Below are 18,327 nucleotides of genomic sequence, written 5' to 3' on the forward strand. Positions count from 1 at the left end.
ATGCATATTTACGCAAGTTAATATATTGCAGAGAAGAAGGTTGATACTCTTGTGAAAATTCTCATTTAACTCTTATAAACTAATTTTATGATGCATAGTGATCTCTTCCTCTGCAACTGTAGTAAAGGGATCATCTTTACCTCTGAGATGACTTTTTAAAAAAATTTTTTAAAGACTGTATTTATTTATTTGACAAAGAGCGAGAGAGCACACAATCAGGCAGAGTGGCAGGCAGAGGGAGAGAGAGAAGCAGGCTCCCTGCTGAGCAGAGACATGGGGCTCGATCCCAGAACCCTGGGCTCATGACCTGAAGTGCAGACAGACGCTTAACGACTTAGCCACCCAGGCATCCCTGAGATAGCTTTTTTTTTTAAATTTTATTATGTTATGTTAATCACCATACATTACATCATTAGTTTTTGGTGTAGTGTTCCATGATTCATTGTTTCTTCTTGGTTTTTGGTCTCTATTTTTGTTTTTAGAATGTCATGTGAGTTTAATCATTCAGTATATAGCCTTTTGGATGTGATTTATCTAGCATAATGCTTTTGAGATGCATCCATGAGGGGGATCAATAGTTGATTCCCTTTTTGTTGCTGAGTTAGTATTCTATTGTATGGATATATCACAGTTTGTTTATCCATCTACCAGTTGACAGACTTCCAGTTTTTGACTTTTGAACAAAGTTGCTATAAACATTTGTATACAGGTTTTTGTGTGAATATATGTGTTCATTTCCCTTGGAGTGAGATTGCTGCTATGAGGTAATTGTTAGATAATTTTATAAGAAACTGCCAAATGTTTCCAAAATGGCTGTACTAGTTTACATCCCCATCAACAGGGTATGGGAGTTCCAATCGCTCACATCCTTACTAGCACTTAGTGTTGTCAATTTTTTTTATTGTACCTTATTCTAATACGGATGTATTATTTTCTCATTGTGATTTTTAAAAGTTTGAGGGGGCGCCCTCATAGCTCAGTCAGTTAAGCATCTGACTCTTGATTTTGGCTCAGGTCATGGTCTCAGGGTCGTGAAATCAAGCCCTGTGTCAGGCTCCATGCTGGGTGTGCAGCCTGCTTAAGATCCTCTCTCCTTCTCCTGCCCCTCCCCACCTTCCTCTCCAAAAAATAAATAAAGTTTGAGATATAACTGACATGATATACTGTATGCTTTTAAATGTACAATTTGATACTTTTGACATGTATACAATCATGAAACCATTGCCACAATTAAGACAGAACGTATCTATTACCCCCAAGGTTTCCTAGTGTTGTTTTGTAATTCCCTTTTTCCACCCAAGGCCCTTTACCTAAGCAACCACTGATCTGCTTTGTGTGACTGCAGTCTTAATGTTAGTGGAATCATACAGTATGTACTATTTTTACATCTGGCTTTTTTTTTTTCAGTGTGATTATTTTGAGATTCATCCATGTTATTCTGTGTCATAATAGTTGGTTCCTTTTTATTGCCAAGTTGTAGTCCATTGTATGGATATATGATGTGCTTATCCATTCACTTGATGAACATTGTGGTTGTTTCCAGCTCTGGGTGGTTACAAATAAGCTGCTAAAAACTAAGCCGCTTTTTGTTAATGTCTATTTTTAATCAACTTTGAGGCATAATTTATAGTCTATAAGATATACTTTTATAGTGCATAGTATGATGAATTTTGACAAAGTCCTACTCCCTATGTAACTAACACCACATCAAGATCTAGAACATTGGCTTCACAGCAAAGATTCCCTTGGGGTCCTTTCCAGTCCTTGTCTCCCACCCCTCCATTCCCAGCGATCACTCTTTTGCTTTCCAGTCACTCTAAAATAAATTTGTAATTCCTAGAGTTTTGTAGAAACGGGATCATATGGTAATATATTAAATTCTAGTTTCTTACTTTTTTTGCTGAGCATGTTTTTTAGATTCATCCATGTTGCAAGTATTGTCAAGTATCAGTAATTCATTCCTTTTTGTTTCTGAGTAGTACTTCGTTGTATGAATTTACCACAATTTGTTTATCCATTGACATGTTGTTGGGCATTGGGTTGTTTCCAGTCTTTTGTATTAAGAGTAAACTTGCTGTGAACATTCATGTACAGGCCTTTGTATGTACATGTTTTCATTTCTCCTGGTAAATGCCAAGGAATGAAATTGCTGAGTAAATACACATTTGATTTATTAAGAAACTGCCACTCTTTTCTAAAGTGGTTATACTATTTTATAAAACTCAAACCAGCAATACCAATTGTGTTTGACAACACTTATACTATCAGTTTTTAAAATTTTAGTTATGTGGGTGTGTAGTAGCTCATTATGTTTTAAATTTGCATTACTCTGCTATGATGTTGAGCATCTTATGTGTTTATTGGCCTGATTCCTGTGTCTTTTGTAAAGTGCTCAAATATGTCACCCATTCATAATTACGTTGTTTTCTCTTATCAAGTTATAGGCGTTCTTTATATAGTCTGGATACCAATCTTTGGTCAGAATATCTTTTTCACATATATATTCCCACTGTGTTCAAGCCCACGGTACTCTTTGCTATCCCTTAAATAGGGGAAGGCCTAGGGAAGGCCTTATGTGACTCAGAGCCTTTGAATTCTTTGTTGCCTGGAATGCTGTTCTCCCAGATCACACAGCTTGCTTTCAGACCTCCTCCAGTCACAGTTATAAGGGCCCTCTCTGGTGAGATCTTAACCATCTTATTTGAAATAGTAATACCCACGGCCAGGCATTCCTCCCTTTTCCTTGCTTTTTTCTCTATAGCACATATCCACCCGACAGCTATATCTGTTATTTACCTGTGTAAATTTACCTGTTTAAAGAAAAGTACTGTCCAAGATGAGCTCCAACCATATAGAACATGGAAAATAATTCTCTGCAACCCGTTTAGGGGATTACTTCCTCTCTTGGAGGCTGATACACTTAGGGATGAGAAATTTCTGAGCCTGCTAGATGCAGGAAGAGGCTGATTTCATCAGTGTCGTGTCACCTTAGGTACCGGAGACAAGCCGCAGTCCACTCCAGGAGATCCTCCCTAAATGACCGACCGCATCGAGAGCAAGAGGGGAACAAGTCCCGTCTGGCCCGCAAAGAACTGTAGCGGAAACGAAGGTGGAGCTCATCCTGGCCAACATTGTTCTTTGAACTGGAAGAAACCGACGTCTTGCCCAACACGCGTCGGAGACAAGGCTGAGACCCAGCACTGAGAACTCGGCGTCCAGTCCCCATGTCCTTACCATCCCGGTAGCCGGAAGTGACGGACGGGGCCCCAGCTCTCCTTCGCGTCCGCTGACGGTTCAGGCTAGGGAAGAAGCGTGTAGGGAGGGGCGGACGCGACTACGGCCCGGCTTCCGGAAAGTGAGGGCTTTGTTTCCGAGGGGAAGGTCTTCCGAGCGGACCGGGAGCGCGCGCGTGTGGGTCCTCCCGGGGCCGGACGGAGAGGGCTGGGGGCGGGGCCCGGAGTGCCAGCCCCGGGCACGCCTCACGGCGGGGCCGGGCGCCGGCTCCCTGACGTCGTGAGAGGTCCGAGGAGCGCGTCTCAGAGGGACCTGGACCCCGGGCGCCCTGGTAAATGGACTCTTAACGGTGAGTTGAAGGGAGGGAGGAAGGAGTCGGGGTTCTGCCTGTCGGAGGTCAGAGCGGGGGCGAGAGCCCGGGGACCAGAAGCCGGGGAGGCCGCTGCGGCGGTGGCGGAAAGAGCGCGGGCCCGACGCGCCTGCGAGCGGAGGAGGGAGAGACGGCCCGGATTGGAGGGGCTGGGGGCTTTGTCACACGAGCAGCGGAAGGACCAGCTGTGGCTTACTTTTGGAGAGGATCGCTCATCTTGCCGGGTGGAGGTTGGATGATGGGAGGGCAGGAACTGCGAGGCGACCGCCCCTGGGAGGCCACAGCTGTAGATGAGCGAGCGAGGTTGTTGGGGGCGGTGGGTATGGGCGAGAAGTGTAAGGGTACCTCTTAGAAGTGATACCTAAGAGGTAAAATCGTCAAGACTGTTGAGCGAGAGGCAGGTGTCCAGCGATGATTCTGTTTCTGGCCTAAGTGAGGGAATTATATTTTGACTTTTGCCAGGGGTCCTTTTTCCCCTAGTGTGAAAACATAAACAGCGAAGAGTTATTTTCCTTGCTGATTATATGTATTCCTATTTTGTGTGCTCACTGTAGAAAATTCAGAAATACATTTTTTAAATAGAAGACAATAAAAATTACCAATAATCCTACCACCCGAGATGGCCGTATTTTGGTATGTTTCATGTTTTTGTTTTCTGTGTGTATCTTTATTGTGTAGTTGGGAATATATTCGTTAGGTTTTCCTGTATCTTCCCCCCCCCAATTGGACATTACCGTGACAATAAAGATTGAACTGCGGTGTGCCCAGGACATTATTCACACATACTGTTTTTTCCTAACAAAAAGTCAGATGTAATTCCACCGAGTCAGAACTTTTTGGTGTATTTTCCTTTCAGTATTTTTTATGCATTTTTTTGAGAAGCCCACTATTTATGCTACGTTTTATGTTTTGTTTTTCAGTCAGATGTTTTTACTCATTGTTATTGCTGTTTTCACACATCCTTAACTGCTCTTAAAAGACTACAGTTTTTAATGGTTTAGTCACAAATCCCGTTATTAGCTAGATAATTTGTTTTCAACTTTTTGCTATTAGAATGATGAGAAGGACATCTAATTTCCATCAGTTTATAGGTTTTTAATTTATTCCTTGTAAAGAGTCCTACAAATGGGACCTACCATGTAAAAGAATAAAATGAATTTATCAAATTGCCACACCCAAATATCTCACTAAGACTTTGATTGAAATTGTTTTAAATATCAAATTTTTGCAATACTTTTTCAATTCAAGGATATGGTTGTCTTTCTAGTTACTCAAGTTCTTGTCTTTCATGTTTCTTTTATGTCTTTGTGCTTTCCTTATTAAACTTATGTCTAAGAAGGGGCCAGTATTGATTTTTTAGTCATTGAACCCTTTCTGCTTAAATGTCATGTGTGAAATGAGTATCTTTGAGTCAGGTGTCATACTTTCTTCAATCAAATTATTTTCTTAATATTTGTGTCTAGGTTCTGCTAAAATATACATAAAATGGTAAGCCCAGAAAGCTAAAAAGGCTAAGTTGGAGTGAGGTTTCACTAATACCATAAGTAACCTCTGGTCTAACGAATTCCTGACATTCTACTCCTACTTGTTAGTTAGAGAAGCTTCCCCTCAGCCATGCATCAGATCCTGGAACCAGGGAGCAACCTTGATCCTTTCCGAGGAATGATAAAGGAAGCTAGAAACAACTCAGCGGGGGTGGGAAGACATCTCATGAGGATGCCAAATGTGCTTTTGGGATGGATTCTTCTAGTTTAACAGTTCTGTCATCTTATTATTAAAATTAATTTATTTGTTAAGGATATTTTTTAGTGAATTATAACATTAACTTTTAAATAAATGAAGTCTTTTGGTCTTTTTGGTTTTATGCAAATAGAATCCTGCTTGTCTGAAATGCAGTTAACACATCAGCTGGACCTATTTCCCGAATGCAGGGTGACCCTTCTGTTATTTAAAGATGTAAAAAATGCTGGAGACTTGAGAAAAAAGGCCATGGAAGGTGCTATTGAGGGTTCATTAATAAACCCTAAGGTGGTAAGTATAAGTGAGAATAGATAAGCTATAACAGGGCATTGAAGCGATTGTTAATTTTTCATGATGTTATAGGTTAGCCTCAAATTGTCATCTTTGGGTAAAGAGTTTTTGTCCAAGCTGTGGAGTCAGACTGGGCCAACCTTGAATTTAACAGTGAATAGAAGCCAAAGTGCCGGGAACTTCCCCAGGAGATAAGAAAGGTTGTGGTCTGGTTCTGATCTGACATAATGGCAAATGCCTGGATCTTCATCTTCTCATCTGAACTAGAAAAATCTCCGCACAGGATTCAAAGAGGCACATGCACCCCAATGTTTATAGCAGCAATGTCCACAATAGCCCAAATATGGAAAGAGCCCAGATGTCCTTCAACAGATACAGAAGATGTGTATATATATATATACAATGGAATACTACTCAGCCATCAAAAAAGAAGAAATCTTGCCATTTGCAGTGACGTGGATGGAACCAGAGGGTATTATGCTAAGCGAAAGAATTCTGTCAGAGAAAGACATACCATATGATTTTACTCATGTAGAATTTAAGAAACAAAACAGATGAACATAGGGGAATGGAAGGAAAAATAAAAAATATGAAAATAGGGAGGCAAACCATAAGAGAGGCTGACCTCTAGGAAACAAACAGGGTTGCAGGAGGGGAGGTGGGTGGGGGAAATGGGGTAACTGAGTAATGGGCATTAAGGAGGGCATTTGATGAAATGAGCACTGGGTGTTATATGCAAGTGATGAATCACTAAATTCTACCCCTGAAACTAATAATACACTATATGTAAACTGAATTTAAAGAAAGAATTTTAAAAATAAGTAAGAAATTTTAGAAAGCTGTTAGCTGGAAAAAAAAAAATCTCTGCACAGGGGGCATGTATAGTGTTTAAGAGCACACACCATGGAACCGTGGCAGTAGGATTTAATCCCAGCTCTGCCATTAGGACTTCGAGCAAGTGGTGGACAACCTTTAGAGAGTGCTTACTCTGTTCCTTTCCATATACCAACTCAATCTTCACAACAACCCTATGAAGTAACTACTATGATTATCTGCATCTAACAGGTAAACCTAAGGAATTGCCCAAGTCCCCTCAGTGGTAAGTGACAGAGCTGGGATTCAAATCCAGACATTCTTTGCTTTGGTTTCCTCATCCACTGCATATGAATAACACCGATTTCACAGGGTAGTTTTAAGGATTAAAATAATACACGTAAAATGTTTAGAATATAGCTTTTCCTGTAACATTCTTTTAAAAATGTTTACTATTTAAGTTTCTTGCAGCTTTAAAATTCTGTGATTTTCTGAGCACCCAGCAATTTTGAAAACATAGTCCATAGAAGTTGTGATGAAGTAAAAACAGCCTGACATTGGAGTTACCAAGAGATAAGGCATGCATCTCTAGATGCTCCATGTGTAATTCTTTCTGTTCTTTTTGGTAGATTGTTGATCCATTTCAGATACTTGTGGCAGCAAACAAAGCAGTTCATCTCTACAAACTGGGAAAAATGAAGACAAGAACTCTATCAACTGAAATTATTTTCAACCTTTCCCCAAATAACAGTGTAATTAATAGGGATTTCACTTACTTTATTTCTGTTGACCTTGTCATGATACACCTTGTATTCCCTAGTGTTGGGTTGGAGGCTAAATTCCTGTATGCCTGTTATTTTTAACAAAGCAAAATAATAGTTAAGAGAGTTCTGGACAGAGTTGAGGTTTAGCACTGCCTCTTACTAGACAAATAAGCTTAGCAGTCATTTCACATATGAGTAAACAAAAGTTTAGCTACATGAAATGAGGATAGTTTTATCTGTCCTTCTTACCATATAATAGGAAGATCCCTCTACATGATATATACATTTAAATGGTAAAACACTAAGCATGGATATTTGTGTGTTATCATGCACATCTACTCTCCCGATAAACTCCTTGAGGATAGAATCCATGTCTTTTCCATATCTAGAAGCCTGCCGGTTACCTGGAACAGCCCTTAACACTGACTCACTCACACCCCCGGGTGTGAGGAAGTTTGGGTTTGAGATACTGGTAGTAATCAAAGTTACTGAGCTAAAGACATTCCATCTGTGGCACATAAAAAACAAAAAAACCTGAAATTTTGCTGATGAAGTTTGAGTATCACCACTACTGTTAATAACACAGCCAGGTACTAGTATCACCCAGAGGATAATTGGGAAACCTGTAGCATGATTTAAAATAACGTTTGAAATTTTATAAAGTTTATAAAATGCAGGATAATAGAATTTCTTGGTACCTAGAGAAAAAGTTACCAGATAATTATTTCTTTGAGATCATTTGAAATAACTTGAGAAACTGTTCCATTCAGTAAGCATCTGTTGGGCTGGTTCCTCTTTTGGCTACAGTTCCAGGGCAGGAGAAACAAATACACTCCTGAGGAAGGCAGGGAAATGACAAAATCCAACTGCTCTAAGATAAATGATATAGTGGGAATAATAACTCAAACCTACGGGAACAGCAAGGAAGCAACTCCTGTAAGGAGGAGGGTGCAGTGGGGAATGCCATGTGTACTGGGCAGTGAAGGATGAGGGCACTCCAGGCAGAGGATGAGGAAAAAAAGTGTGAAATGATGGGACCCCCACACGGTCCAGGCTGGCTAGAAGGTAGGTGTGCATGGCTGGAGGATCAATGGGGATCAGAAGGAGGGGGTGTTTGTGTGCCATGCCAAGAATGGGCTTGACTGTGCAGTAAGGAGGTGCAGCTGTGAGCAGAGTGCTCCAGAGGCAGAGCTGGAGGGTGTTAGGAGGGCTGTTGAAGAGAAACACTAGGTGGAGAGAACCATTAGGAAATGTAAAATAACCCAGCCAGAGAAGGAGGCTGATGGGGATAGACATAAAAACTACTGGTTTATTGTCTTTACTTTTTTTTTCTCAGATTTCAGAAGCTTTGAAAAAATTTGGTATCTCAGCAAATGACACTTCAATTCTTATTGTTTACATTGAAGAGGGAGAAAAACAAATAAATCAAGAAGACCTAATATCTCAGGTTGAAGGTCATCAAGTTTCTCTAAAAAACCTTCCTGACATAACAAATATTACAGAAGTCAAAAAGGTTTGTAAATCTGTATTTTTAGAAAGAGTGTGATGAATAATACTGATGCTGTTTGCCTATTGATCACCAATGCTTCTGGGTTGTTTTTTTTTTTTTTTTGAACTTTTAAGAAAGTGTAATGTAATTAAAATTATTTGAAAATAATTACAGAAGCTAAGAATTAGAAGGTGCAGGTTTATATAAAATATAGTTAGAAATTTGGTGGTAAAAGCATTTTTTAAGAATAAATACATTCTATATTTTACATTTCAAATGCACTGTGTAAATTTGATCGTTTTTGAAGATTTTACTTATTTGAGAGAGTGCGCAGAGCAAGAGAGAGAGCATGGGGGGGGTGCCAGAGGGAGAAGCAGACTCCCCGCTGAGCAGGGAGCCTGATGCCAATGCAAATGTAGGGCTTGATCCCAGGAGCCTGGGATCATGACCTGAGCTGAAGGCAAATGCTTAACTGACTGAGCCACACAGGTGGCCCTGTGTCAGCTTGATCTTTAATGTCTAGATGTATGCTTTTAAAATTGGTACAGATTTGGTGTCTGTGTTTAGAGGGTTATCACCATAACTGCAATTTAAAGGGAACTTTTTTTTTGACATAGTGATGAGTTGCCATCTACTTTGCATATTTTAATCACATTTGATTTCATACCATTATCCCAGTAGTTGAATGATAATTTCACTTATACATGTTTGTATGATGAAAATGAGTAGTGCGTGAATATATTAGCATGCCATAATTTGTCTTCTATTTTTACAGATATATAAACTATCTTCACAAGAAGAAAGTATTGGAACATTATTGGATGGTATCATTTGTAGAATGTCAACAAAAGATGTTTTGTGAAATGACAGAAGTCTTAAAAATTTTCAGCATTTATAAAAAAACATGGATTTTTCTTTGTTGATTATAATATGTTCAATCATAGAAAACACAGAATGGTACAACAAAGAAAAAAAGCCACCACTAGTCTCTCTTAATATTTTAAAAGATAGCCACTGTTGCTATTATGTGTTCTTGTCTTCTAGTCTTCTGTTTCTCTTCAAATATATTTCATCTTTATGTAATTGGAATAATTGGGTGTTTACTAGGTTTTTGCCTTAGTGATTTTATATTCATCAGCTCATATCCCTGCCTTTACTTCTGGCTACTCTGGCATTTCCCTTCCAAGCCTCCTGGTTCCAAGGGTTTTACATACAAGAATTCATTCATGAGGAGGTAAATACTAGTATAACCACCATTTTACATACAGGGCAACTAAAAGATTATACAAATAATAAGTAACTTGCTCAAGGTCATACAGCTAGTATAAAGTCATGTTTTATAAATGGTTTGGGTTTTCTTTTTCACTTTATCTTGTTTTGATTGTAGTAAAGACAGCCTTGGTCAAGGGTTGCAAACTTCTGTGAAGGGCCAGATAGTAAATATTTTCAGCTTTGCAGGCCATAAGGTCTCTGTTGCACCTACTCAACTCTTGCTGTCATAGTATCCACAGGCCATAATGATGAGTATGGCTGTGTTTCAGTGAAACTCAATTGACAAAAATGGTGGGCAGGATTCGACCTGAGGTCCATTCTTTGTGGACTTCTGGTTTAGGTTAGGCTTCAGTTGCAGTCCCTAAAGCTCATTGGCTTCACACGACAAAAGTCCGTGTCGCGCTGGTCTGCACAGCCAGTGTGAAGCAGTAAACACACGGGGCAGTGACTCAAACCCAGTCTGCTTATCTCATGTTTCACTGTCCAAAGCCAGTCACGTAACCTTGCCAACCTAACAAGGGACAGAGAAATGTGATCCTGCCACGTGGTGGAAAGCAGGGAGGTGGAAATACTTAGTGATTTCTATCATGATCATAAATAACAAAGCACATACAGACATCACTAACATTTCTTGTGTGCAGTGTGCTTGGCATTTTATATGCACTACCTCATTTAGTGCTTACTACAATCCCAAGAGATTTTTACCAGCAAGGAAACAGATCTAGTCTCTCAAGTCTGTTTCAGAAAGTTTCAAACCTACAGAACAATCAACAATAATACAATAAAAGTCCATGTACCTTTCATGTGAATTCACTATCGTTCTTAACATTTTGCTACATTTGTTTGCTCTTGCCTCTTGCTTTCCTATCTGTGCTCAGGTGTGTACATACCCACATGCGAACACACACTTGCTGAATGATTCGAAAGTAAGTTGTAGACCTGGCACTTCAGCCTACACAGTGTTTAGTTGTCATATCTCATCTCCTTTCATCTAAAGCAAACCTCTTAAGAATGATGTTAACATTTTTTGAAGAGCACCCTAGGTATCTTTCAGAATTCCACACTGTCTGGATTTGTTTATGGTTTAAGTCAGGTTAAATATTTTTGGGAGTAACAGTAGGTAAATGTGTCCTTGCCATTGCGTGTCACCAGGAGGCATGTGTCCGTTGACCCCATCATTGGTGATACAAAGTTTGATCCCTTGGTTAAGGTGGTGCCTCCCCCAGACGTCTCCATTACAAAGGCATCTCTTCCCCTGACAGTGTTTCAGCTGCCCCAGACTAACAGTCTGAGCCGAATAGCCCCCCAGGCTCCATGCTCTGAACACCTCCGTTGCACTGCCCCTCGCATGCCGTCACTCACATTCTTTGTATTGATGCTGGTATGTCACATACCTACTTAGTCTCCTATTTTTACACACTTATACTGCTTTCAATGTTTCACTTCTGCAAATAAATCTTTGTACATGTTTCTCCTTCTTTGGGACAGATTCTCTGAAGTAGAATTCTTGGGGATGAGGAGTTGAACTCATTAGAGCCTTTTCAGAGCAGAAAGGTGCCATTCTGCTCTCCCTACTGCAGCCGCTTCCCTGCTTCCGGTTTGCTGACGGCAGCCACGCTGTGCTCACATCACAATATCGAGGAAAGCATAACCTAGTTTGTTTGGTCTCTGAGCAGTCTGTATTCATCAAATTTGCCTGTTACTATGTTTTCATAGTCCTTTGTGCCACTGACCTCCCGTGTTCCCCTCCAGATCACTCTTTACCCCCTGTTCTGGGAGACTGACCTGTATGGCAGCAAGACGACTCCTCCTTGGCTTCTGCTTGGGTTTGGCCAGTGGGAGGCCTGCAGTAGACTGGAAAGGGGAACAGAGTGTGAGGCCAACATATTTATTCTCCTGACCCCTCCCTGCAAGGTCATGTGGGCTGGCTTTGTCCCTGAACCTTTCAACTCCTAGGTCAGGTTCCTGTCACCTCTCCCTCCCACCTCACTTCAGGCCTCCAGGCAATAATACACCTCGTTCTTGGTCCCCCTCTACCCACCCACACCTTCAGAATTAGCCCCTTGGATCATCCATAAAATCTGCGGGAGTTACCCTCATTCGAGTATCACACCCTGATACTGGCTCACTTTCTCAGACAATTAGTTGTAAGGTTACAGAACATTTCTGTAGAGCTGGAGTCATTGTCCTAGGATTCCTGAACACCTTACTAAGGATGACCCATCCACCTACTTCTTTCCCCTTGAAATGATTTGCCATGATTTTCTTTCACTCATCTCCTTTAAATGATGAGTTCTCAGTAGAAGTTCAGGGCATTGATCTGATGGGTTAACGGGAACCCTGAGGAGAGGTTAGGGGAGATTTTTTTCTGGGAACTTAAGTTAAATGAAGCTGAATTGATGTTCTCTTCTCCCTGAGACTTCCAAAATGTAATGCCATTTATGAACTGTCCATCTCGCTGGCTCATTTCTGGGCTGCGCTGGTGTAGTAAGGAATATTTTTCATAAATATAAATGTGGGGTTTTAGTGACATGTTCCTCTCAAATCCACAACCTTTGGAATAATGGTGATTCTGTGAGGCCTTGGGTAGGAGATCTCAGCTTTTCTGGCCTTGGTTTCTCTTTTGTAAAATGGGGACATTAATATCAACCTTAGTACTTAGGTTGGCATGAATATCAAACAGAGCCTAGGCAAAGAGATTCCTAACAGTGCCAGGCATCTGATTTCTCTTTATGTACCAGGCACTAGTGCTGAGGCAGATAGGAAAATAAAATAGGGCTCGTTGCTGGTGGGAAAGTAGAACAGTTCAGCCACTTTGGACAACAGTATGGCAGTTCCTCAAAATGTTAAACATAAAATCACCATACGACCCAGAAATTCTACTCCTAGGTATATACCCAGTAGAACTGAAAACAGGTGCTCAACCCAAAACGTGGACACCAATGTTCATAACAGCACAATTCACAACAGCCAAAATGTGGAGAAAACCCAAGTGTCCCTCAATGGATGAATGGATAAACAAAAGGGGGATAGCCCTACCATGGAATATTATGCAGCCATAAAAAGCCATGACCTACTGATACATGCTACAACATGGGTGAGTCTTAAAAAAGTGAAAGAAGCTGAACATAGAAGTTTGTCTATCCCATGATTCCGTTTAAATGAAACATCCAGAAAGCAGGTTAGTTGTTGCCAGGGTCTGGTGAGAGGAGGAAGAGAGTGACTGTGTAGGGGCCAGGGAGTTCCTTTTGGAGTGTGAACATGCCTTGGAACCAGGCAGAGGTGGTGGTTGCACAACATAGTGAGTGTGCTGGATTGTACACACTATAATAGTTAAAACGTGAAATAACAGAATCAACACATCTGCCTTACCTTTAGGAGTTCGTGATCTTAGCTAGGTGCCTTTGGACTCTTAGATCCCGCTGAGCAGAGCCAGGTAGATTCCCAAGCCTCTTTTTCACCATCTGAAGGTAAGAGCCTGAAGCCTCAGCACACTCCAAGCTCCATCTTTTGCACAGAGAATGACCCGTTAAGTCCTCCATCCAGAGACAGCTGCTGCCAGCATTTGGTATGATCGCTCAGACTTTTCTCTCTGCATGCTTATGTCTGTACATTAGTTTCAAGTTATATTTTTCCAAAAATGAGTTAAAACCTACTGTTTTATAGTTTTTTATTTCTTGGAGCTGTATTTTGACTTTTTTCATGTCAATAAATTCTCATTATCATTGTTTATGGCTGTGAGGAAGGATGAAAAGCCTGAATGGAAACCAAGACCACTGAGTTCTGAGGAGACCACAGACGCCAGTGAGAATACAGTGAAGGAGGGCATGGGGACAGATCGCAGACCTCTGGCCCTTCAGCTTGACTATTAGGTTTTTGACTGGTTAATAATAGACTCGCTAGGCAAACTCAATTGTACTTTAGAGCCCCTTTTGATTCCTAGTTCATTTTTTTTTTTGGTTAACACTGAAATGTTTAAATATTAAAATGTATGAAACCAATGGAGCAAATACCCATGGCTCACCCCTCAGATTTCATGTTAAACTCTACCCTTGTGGCCTTGTTGGGTGCCAAAGACTTGGAATGTGATCAGTCTCTGTCCACTGGGCCTGGGCCCCAGCTGCCAGCCTATGGTTTCTAACCAGAAGGCCACAAGATGGTACCACTAGGGGCAGTCATGATCTTTCTCTCCAAGTCTGTCCCTCCTGCATCCTCTAGAGGTTCTTGCCAGAAATGTGGCTTTCATCTCTGACCCTTTTCTCATCCTCATTCCCATTTGGGTCATTACAAACTCCTGCCATTTCTGCCCCCAAAATGCACCTACAGGTGGGCTGGTTCTCACCATCTGGATCACCTCACTCTGGTCCAAGCCACCACTTACCCTTGTAGGGCTTCTGCTAGCCCATGTGGCTCCTTAGTGAACACAGAACAAGGTACCCCTTTCACACAGATGCAGCCCATTCGATGCACAGCCCAGTGGGCAGCGATGCCTTTGAGCAAATAAGGAAAAGGTCACCTTTTCCTTCGGCCAGACTCAGCTCTGTGCCAGGGCTCATGGCTTGGTGAGTGGAGTGGGCCTCTATTCTTGTTCTGACTAGCCCTCCTCGGCCAGCTGCTCTTGAACAGTGAGCAACCTGCATATCTGTCCCTGGGGGCTCTTTTTTCACCTGGACTGCTATACTAGCCTGTGGGGTGGGAAATATGTGCTTCCACTACTGTCTCCTCCCATTCACTCTCCAGCTGTAGCCAGAGCAACGTACATGCACGCACCCCTGCCTGTGTTACTCCCCAGGTAAAAGCCTATCGATGGCTTCCCGTCACTTCTGGAGTAGGGTCCAAACGCCACAACTGGGACGACAGGCTCTACAAGCCCAGGCCCCAGCTGCCGTCACCACTCCCTCCCTCTCTCCCTCCCTCCGCGGCCACGTCGGCCCCCTTTCCCTGAAAACCTTGCCTTTGTCCTGCCTCAGGGTCTCCGCGCCTCTGTTCCCTCAGCCCCAGACGCTCTCCTTCACTCAGCCCTGCTCGCATCCACCTCTCCTTCGGCTGTCTACCTGAGGGTCCTCTCCCGGAGGCCCTGTCACCCTCTAGGGCAGCCGGCCCCTCTCCGCGCCGCGCGCCTCACCGGTCTGCCCATTGCCGGCCACTCCGAGGAGCTCCTAGCACCTGGGCGCGCCAGGCCCTCTGCTCTGGCCCCGTCTCCCACATGGCGCCAGACAAGCGTTTGTAACACTTCACACACATCTTGCGGACGAGGAGAGTCTGGCTTCAGGAGCCGTGAGACCCGAGCGCCGGGGCTTGACTGCGCGGCGAGGGGAGAGGCGCGCGCGACGTTTTGGGACGGAAGCACCCCCCTCGACGGCATCTACGTGCCACGGAGAAGGGATTTCCTGTTTTGCTTTTCCCTGCTTCAGTGCATCTCAGCGCAAAATATTTAACAGCTGTTACGGCACAGGCCCTGACTAACGACCAGAACACACACCAGCTGCACGCCGTGCTCGTGCCCGTCAGCCGCACGTCGCTGTTGCTCAGAGCGGCAAGGCCGCCGAGCGCGCAGTCGCCGCATCCTACACGACAGAGCCTTGAACGAACGAACCAACGAACGAATGACGATGCAGCCTAGTGAGATGAGGGCGGCGAGCTGCAAACGATCAGTTTGCCTCAGACCGGGTAGAGCGTAGGCAGGGAGAGGGTCCCTTGCGTGCTGCGCCGCGGGTCTGGACTCTAGCCTGCGACGACAGCACAAGGCGAGGCGTGCAATCCCCGGGCTCCTAGAAGCTGTGTGAAGGGGCCGAGGGTGGACACCACAGCACATCAAGATGCCAGCTGGGAGATGCTCCAGGCCCGAACCACCGTGGGAGGAAGAGTGTAGGCCATCTGCGAGGGCAAGGATCCCCTGAGATGTGCCAGACCCTGCTAACACCGCCCCCCCAGGCTAATTCCCTGGCGATCACAGAGGTCAGGGGGGAATGGGCTTCTGCTCCATAATAGCCCAGCCTTTTGATCCTGGGGTTTATGATTATCCAGTGTGCAGAAGCCAGCCAATGAGGTGACCGGCCAGGGAGGGCGTGCTTCCTGGTGGCGGACTGAGCCCTGGGCAGTCTCTCCTGGATGTCAGGCAGAGGCTGAGAGCAGAGGCCATCCTGTCACTGCCCTGGACATTCAAGTCTGTTGTGGTAGCAGGTGAGAGGACTCAGGTTGAAGGACAGTGTCTTGAGAGAGGCCTGGAGCCTCGGACACTCCTCTGGGTATCAAGCCTGGGACTTTTTTGATGTTTGACTCTTATTTTTTTTTTTAAGATTTTATTTATTTATTTATTTATTTATTTACTTACTTACTTACTTATTTGACAGAGAGCACAAGCAGGGGAGAGGCAGAGGGAGAGGGAGAAGCAGACTCCCCACTGAGTGGGGAGCCTGACATGAGACTCTACCCCAGGACCCTGGGATCATGCCCTGAGCGGAAGGCAGACCCTTAACCGACTGAGCCACCCAGGCACCCCTTTATTTTATTTTTTAAAAGATTATTTATTTATTTATTTGAAAGAGAGTGTGAACATGAGCAGGGGGAGGGGCACAGAGAGAGAGAGAGAGAGAAGCAGACTCCTCGCTGAGCAGGGAGACCAAGCCAGGGCTCGATCCCAGGACCCTGAGATCATGACTGGGGCCAAAGGCAGACGCTTAACCAACTGAGCCACCCAGGTGCTCCTGTATGTGTTATTTTATTAAATCCTCGAAACAATCCCAGAAGGCAGGTTTGTATTTTACCCTGTTCTACAGATGAAGAAACAGAGGTTCAGAGAAGTTAGGTGACATGCCAAGGTTACACAGCTAGAAAGGGATGGAGCCAAGATCATACACAAATCATTCTGCCCCTACACCTTCTCCCAGTGGCTGTTGCCTACATTCTCTAGGGCAAAAGCAGAAATGCCCTTGAGCAGGGTCTCCCCCACTCCTGGGAGGTGGCAGAGATGGGGCACTTACCTGGCTTCTTTTGTCTTCCCCAGGGCTGCTAGGAAGGTGTGCAGGGACACCTACCTCACCCCCTCGTGGACTTTGAGGTTCAGACACAGCAGACCTCCATGGCTCCTTACCACATCTGCAAATACCCGGAGAGCCACCGCACGCGGGTCCTGGACTTGTTCTCCCAGGCAATGGAAGAGTACATCCCCACCACCTTCCACCACATCCTGAAGCTGCCCCGAACCCTGGTGCTCTTGCTGGGGGTGTCCCTCGCCTTCTTCCTGGTCTCTGGCTCCTGGCTCCTGGCCCTGGTAGCCAGCCTCACCCTCCTCACTGCTCTGAGATTCCTCTCCAAATACCCCTGGACCAAGTTTAAAGTCATGTGCTTGCGCACAGACATGTCCGACATCAGCAAGTCCTACCTGAGTGAGCCCGGCTCCTGCTTCTGGGTGGTCGAGACTGAGGGGCAGGTGGTGGGCACTGCGGGCCTGCTGCCCATCAAGGAGCGCCCCCTGCCGAAGGAGCAGTTGCAGCTGTTTCACCTGTGCGTAGCCTCGGCGCACCGGCGTCAGGGTATAGCGAAAGCCCTGGTCAGGACTGTCCTCCAGTTCGCACGCAACCAGGGCTACCGCCAAGTCGTCCTCAACACCAGCGTGCTGTAGCATTCGGCCTTGGCCCTCTACCAGCACATGGGCTTCCAGAAGACAAACCAGTTCTTCTTCTCCCGGAGCTGGAGTCTAGTTGCTTTTCCTTCGGTTATGTTTGTCTACCACCTGCCCTCTGCTCAGGCCTCTCAGGCACAGGAGTAGGAAGGGGGCCCGTGATCCAGTTCCTGGTGGCTTAGTCAGGAGAGGGCTGGCTCTGCTGAGGTAGGAAGCAAACCCCGAAGTCTCAGTGTGACAGCACAGAGAGAGCTCACTGTCCCTTCTGTGGGAAGCCCCGGGGGAGGGGGGGGGGGGCGGGGAGGGCTCTGCTCCTTTCTGTCTTTTGGGGTGGCCACTGTTTCATTTATCCAGTGCCACGAGAAGGCTGAGTTAAAACAAACTAATAAACACACACGAATAAACATTTATTTTATTTTTTTAAAGATTTTATTTATTTATTTGACAGAGAGACAGTGAGAGCAGGAACACAAGCAGGGGGAGTGGGAGAGGGAGAAGCAGGCCTCCCACTGAGCAGGGAGCCCGATGTGGGGCTCGATCCCAGGACTTTGGTATCCTGACCTGAGCCGAAGGCAGACACTTAACGACCGAGCCACCTAGGCGTCCCCAAATAAACATTTCTTTAGTTCACGTGTCTGCCATCCACAATTCAGCCTGGACTTGGCTGGCAGCCCTTTTGGTCTCAAACAGCCCACTTCACATATCATTGTGGGATTGGCTGGAGTGACAG

The 18,327-nt window shown here is 44.4% G+C and overlaps 2 protein-coding genes and 1 long non-coding RNA gene across 7 annotated transcripts; 2 read left to right on the top strand and 1 right to left on the bottom strand.

Annotated features, from left to right (window-relative positions):
• The first annotated feature begins 3,413 nt into the window (after positions 1 to 3,413).
• Positions 3,414 to 9,784, top strand: TPRKB (TP53RK binding protein). 2 transcript variants are annotated; one of them, XM_025868393.2, is made up of 6 exons: positions 3,414 to 3,583; positions 4,159 to 4,237; positions 5,478 to 5,635; positions 7,078 to 7,200; positions 8,549 to 8,725; positions 9,477 to 9,784. In XM_025868393.2, exons 3-6 carry the CDS (start codon positions 5,495 to 5,497, stop codon positions 9,561 to 9,563), a joined length of 528 nt encoding a protein of 175 aa, XP_025724178.1. In that variant the 5' UTR covers positions 3,414 to 3,583; positions 4,159 to 4,237; positions 5,478 to 5,494; the 3' UTR covers positions 9,564 to 9,784. The 2 variants fall into 2 exon arrangements, with proteins under 2 accessions (XP_025724178.1, XP_025724177.1); XM_025868392.2 differs by lacking the exon at positions 4,159 to 4,237 and having other exon boundaries at positions 3,416 to 3,583.
• Positions 6,866 to 15,297, bottom strand: LOC112821144 (uncharacterized). 4 transcript variants are annotated; one of them, XR_012379775.1, is made up of 5 exons: positions 15,216 to 15,297; positions 13,346 to 13,480; positions 11,759 to 11,827; positions 7,225 to 7,298; positions 6,866 to 7,134 (listed from the first exon to the last, which is right to left on the bottom strand). It is a non-coding gene; the product is annotated as an uncharacterized lncRNA (long non-coding RNA). The 4 variants fall into 4 exon arrangements; XR_003207358.2 differs by having other exon boundaries at positions 15,099 to 15,221; XR_012379774.1 differs by lacking the exon at positions 15,216 to 15,297 and adding an exon at positions 14,928 to 15,077.
• Positions 15,298 to 15,500: 203 nt separating this feature from the next.
• Positions 15,501 to 18,069, top strand: NAT8 (N-acetyltransferase 8 (putative)). Its single transcript, XM_073897522.1, is given in 2 exon segments — positions 15,501 to 15,931; positions 16,980 to 18,069. A coding segment is annotated over 1 exon segment (690 nt). The 5' UTR covers positions 15,501 to 15,931; positions 16,980 to 17,054; the 3' UTR covers positions 17,745 to 18,069.
• Positions 18,070 to 18,327: the final 258 nt, after the last annotated feature.

This window comes from Callorhinus ursinus, unplaced genomic scaffold (genome assembly GCF_003265705.2).
Source record: "Callorhinus ursinus isolate GAN/ISIS: 27379988/994484 unplaced genomic scaffold, GSC_fseal_2.0 scaffold10, whole genome shotgun sequence".
Classification (NCBI taxonomy): domain Eukaryota; kingdom Metazoa; phylum Chordata; class Mammalia; order Carnivora; family Otariidae; genus Callorhinus; species Callorhinus ursinus.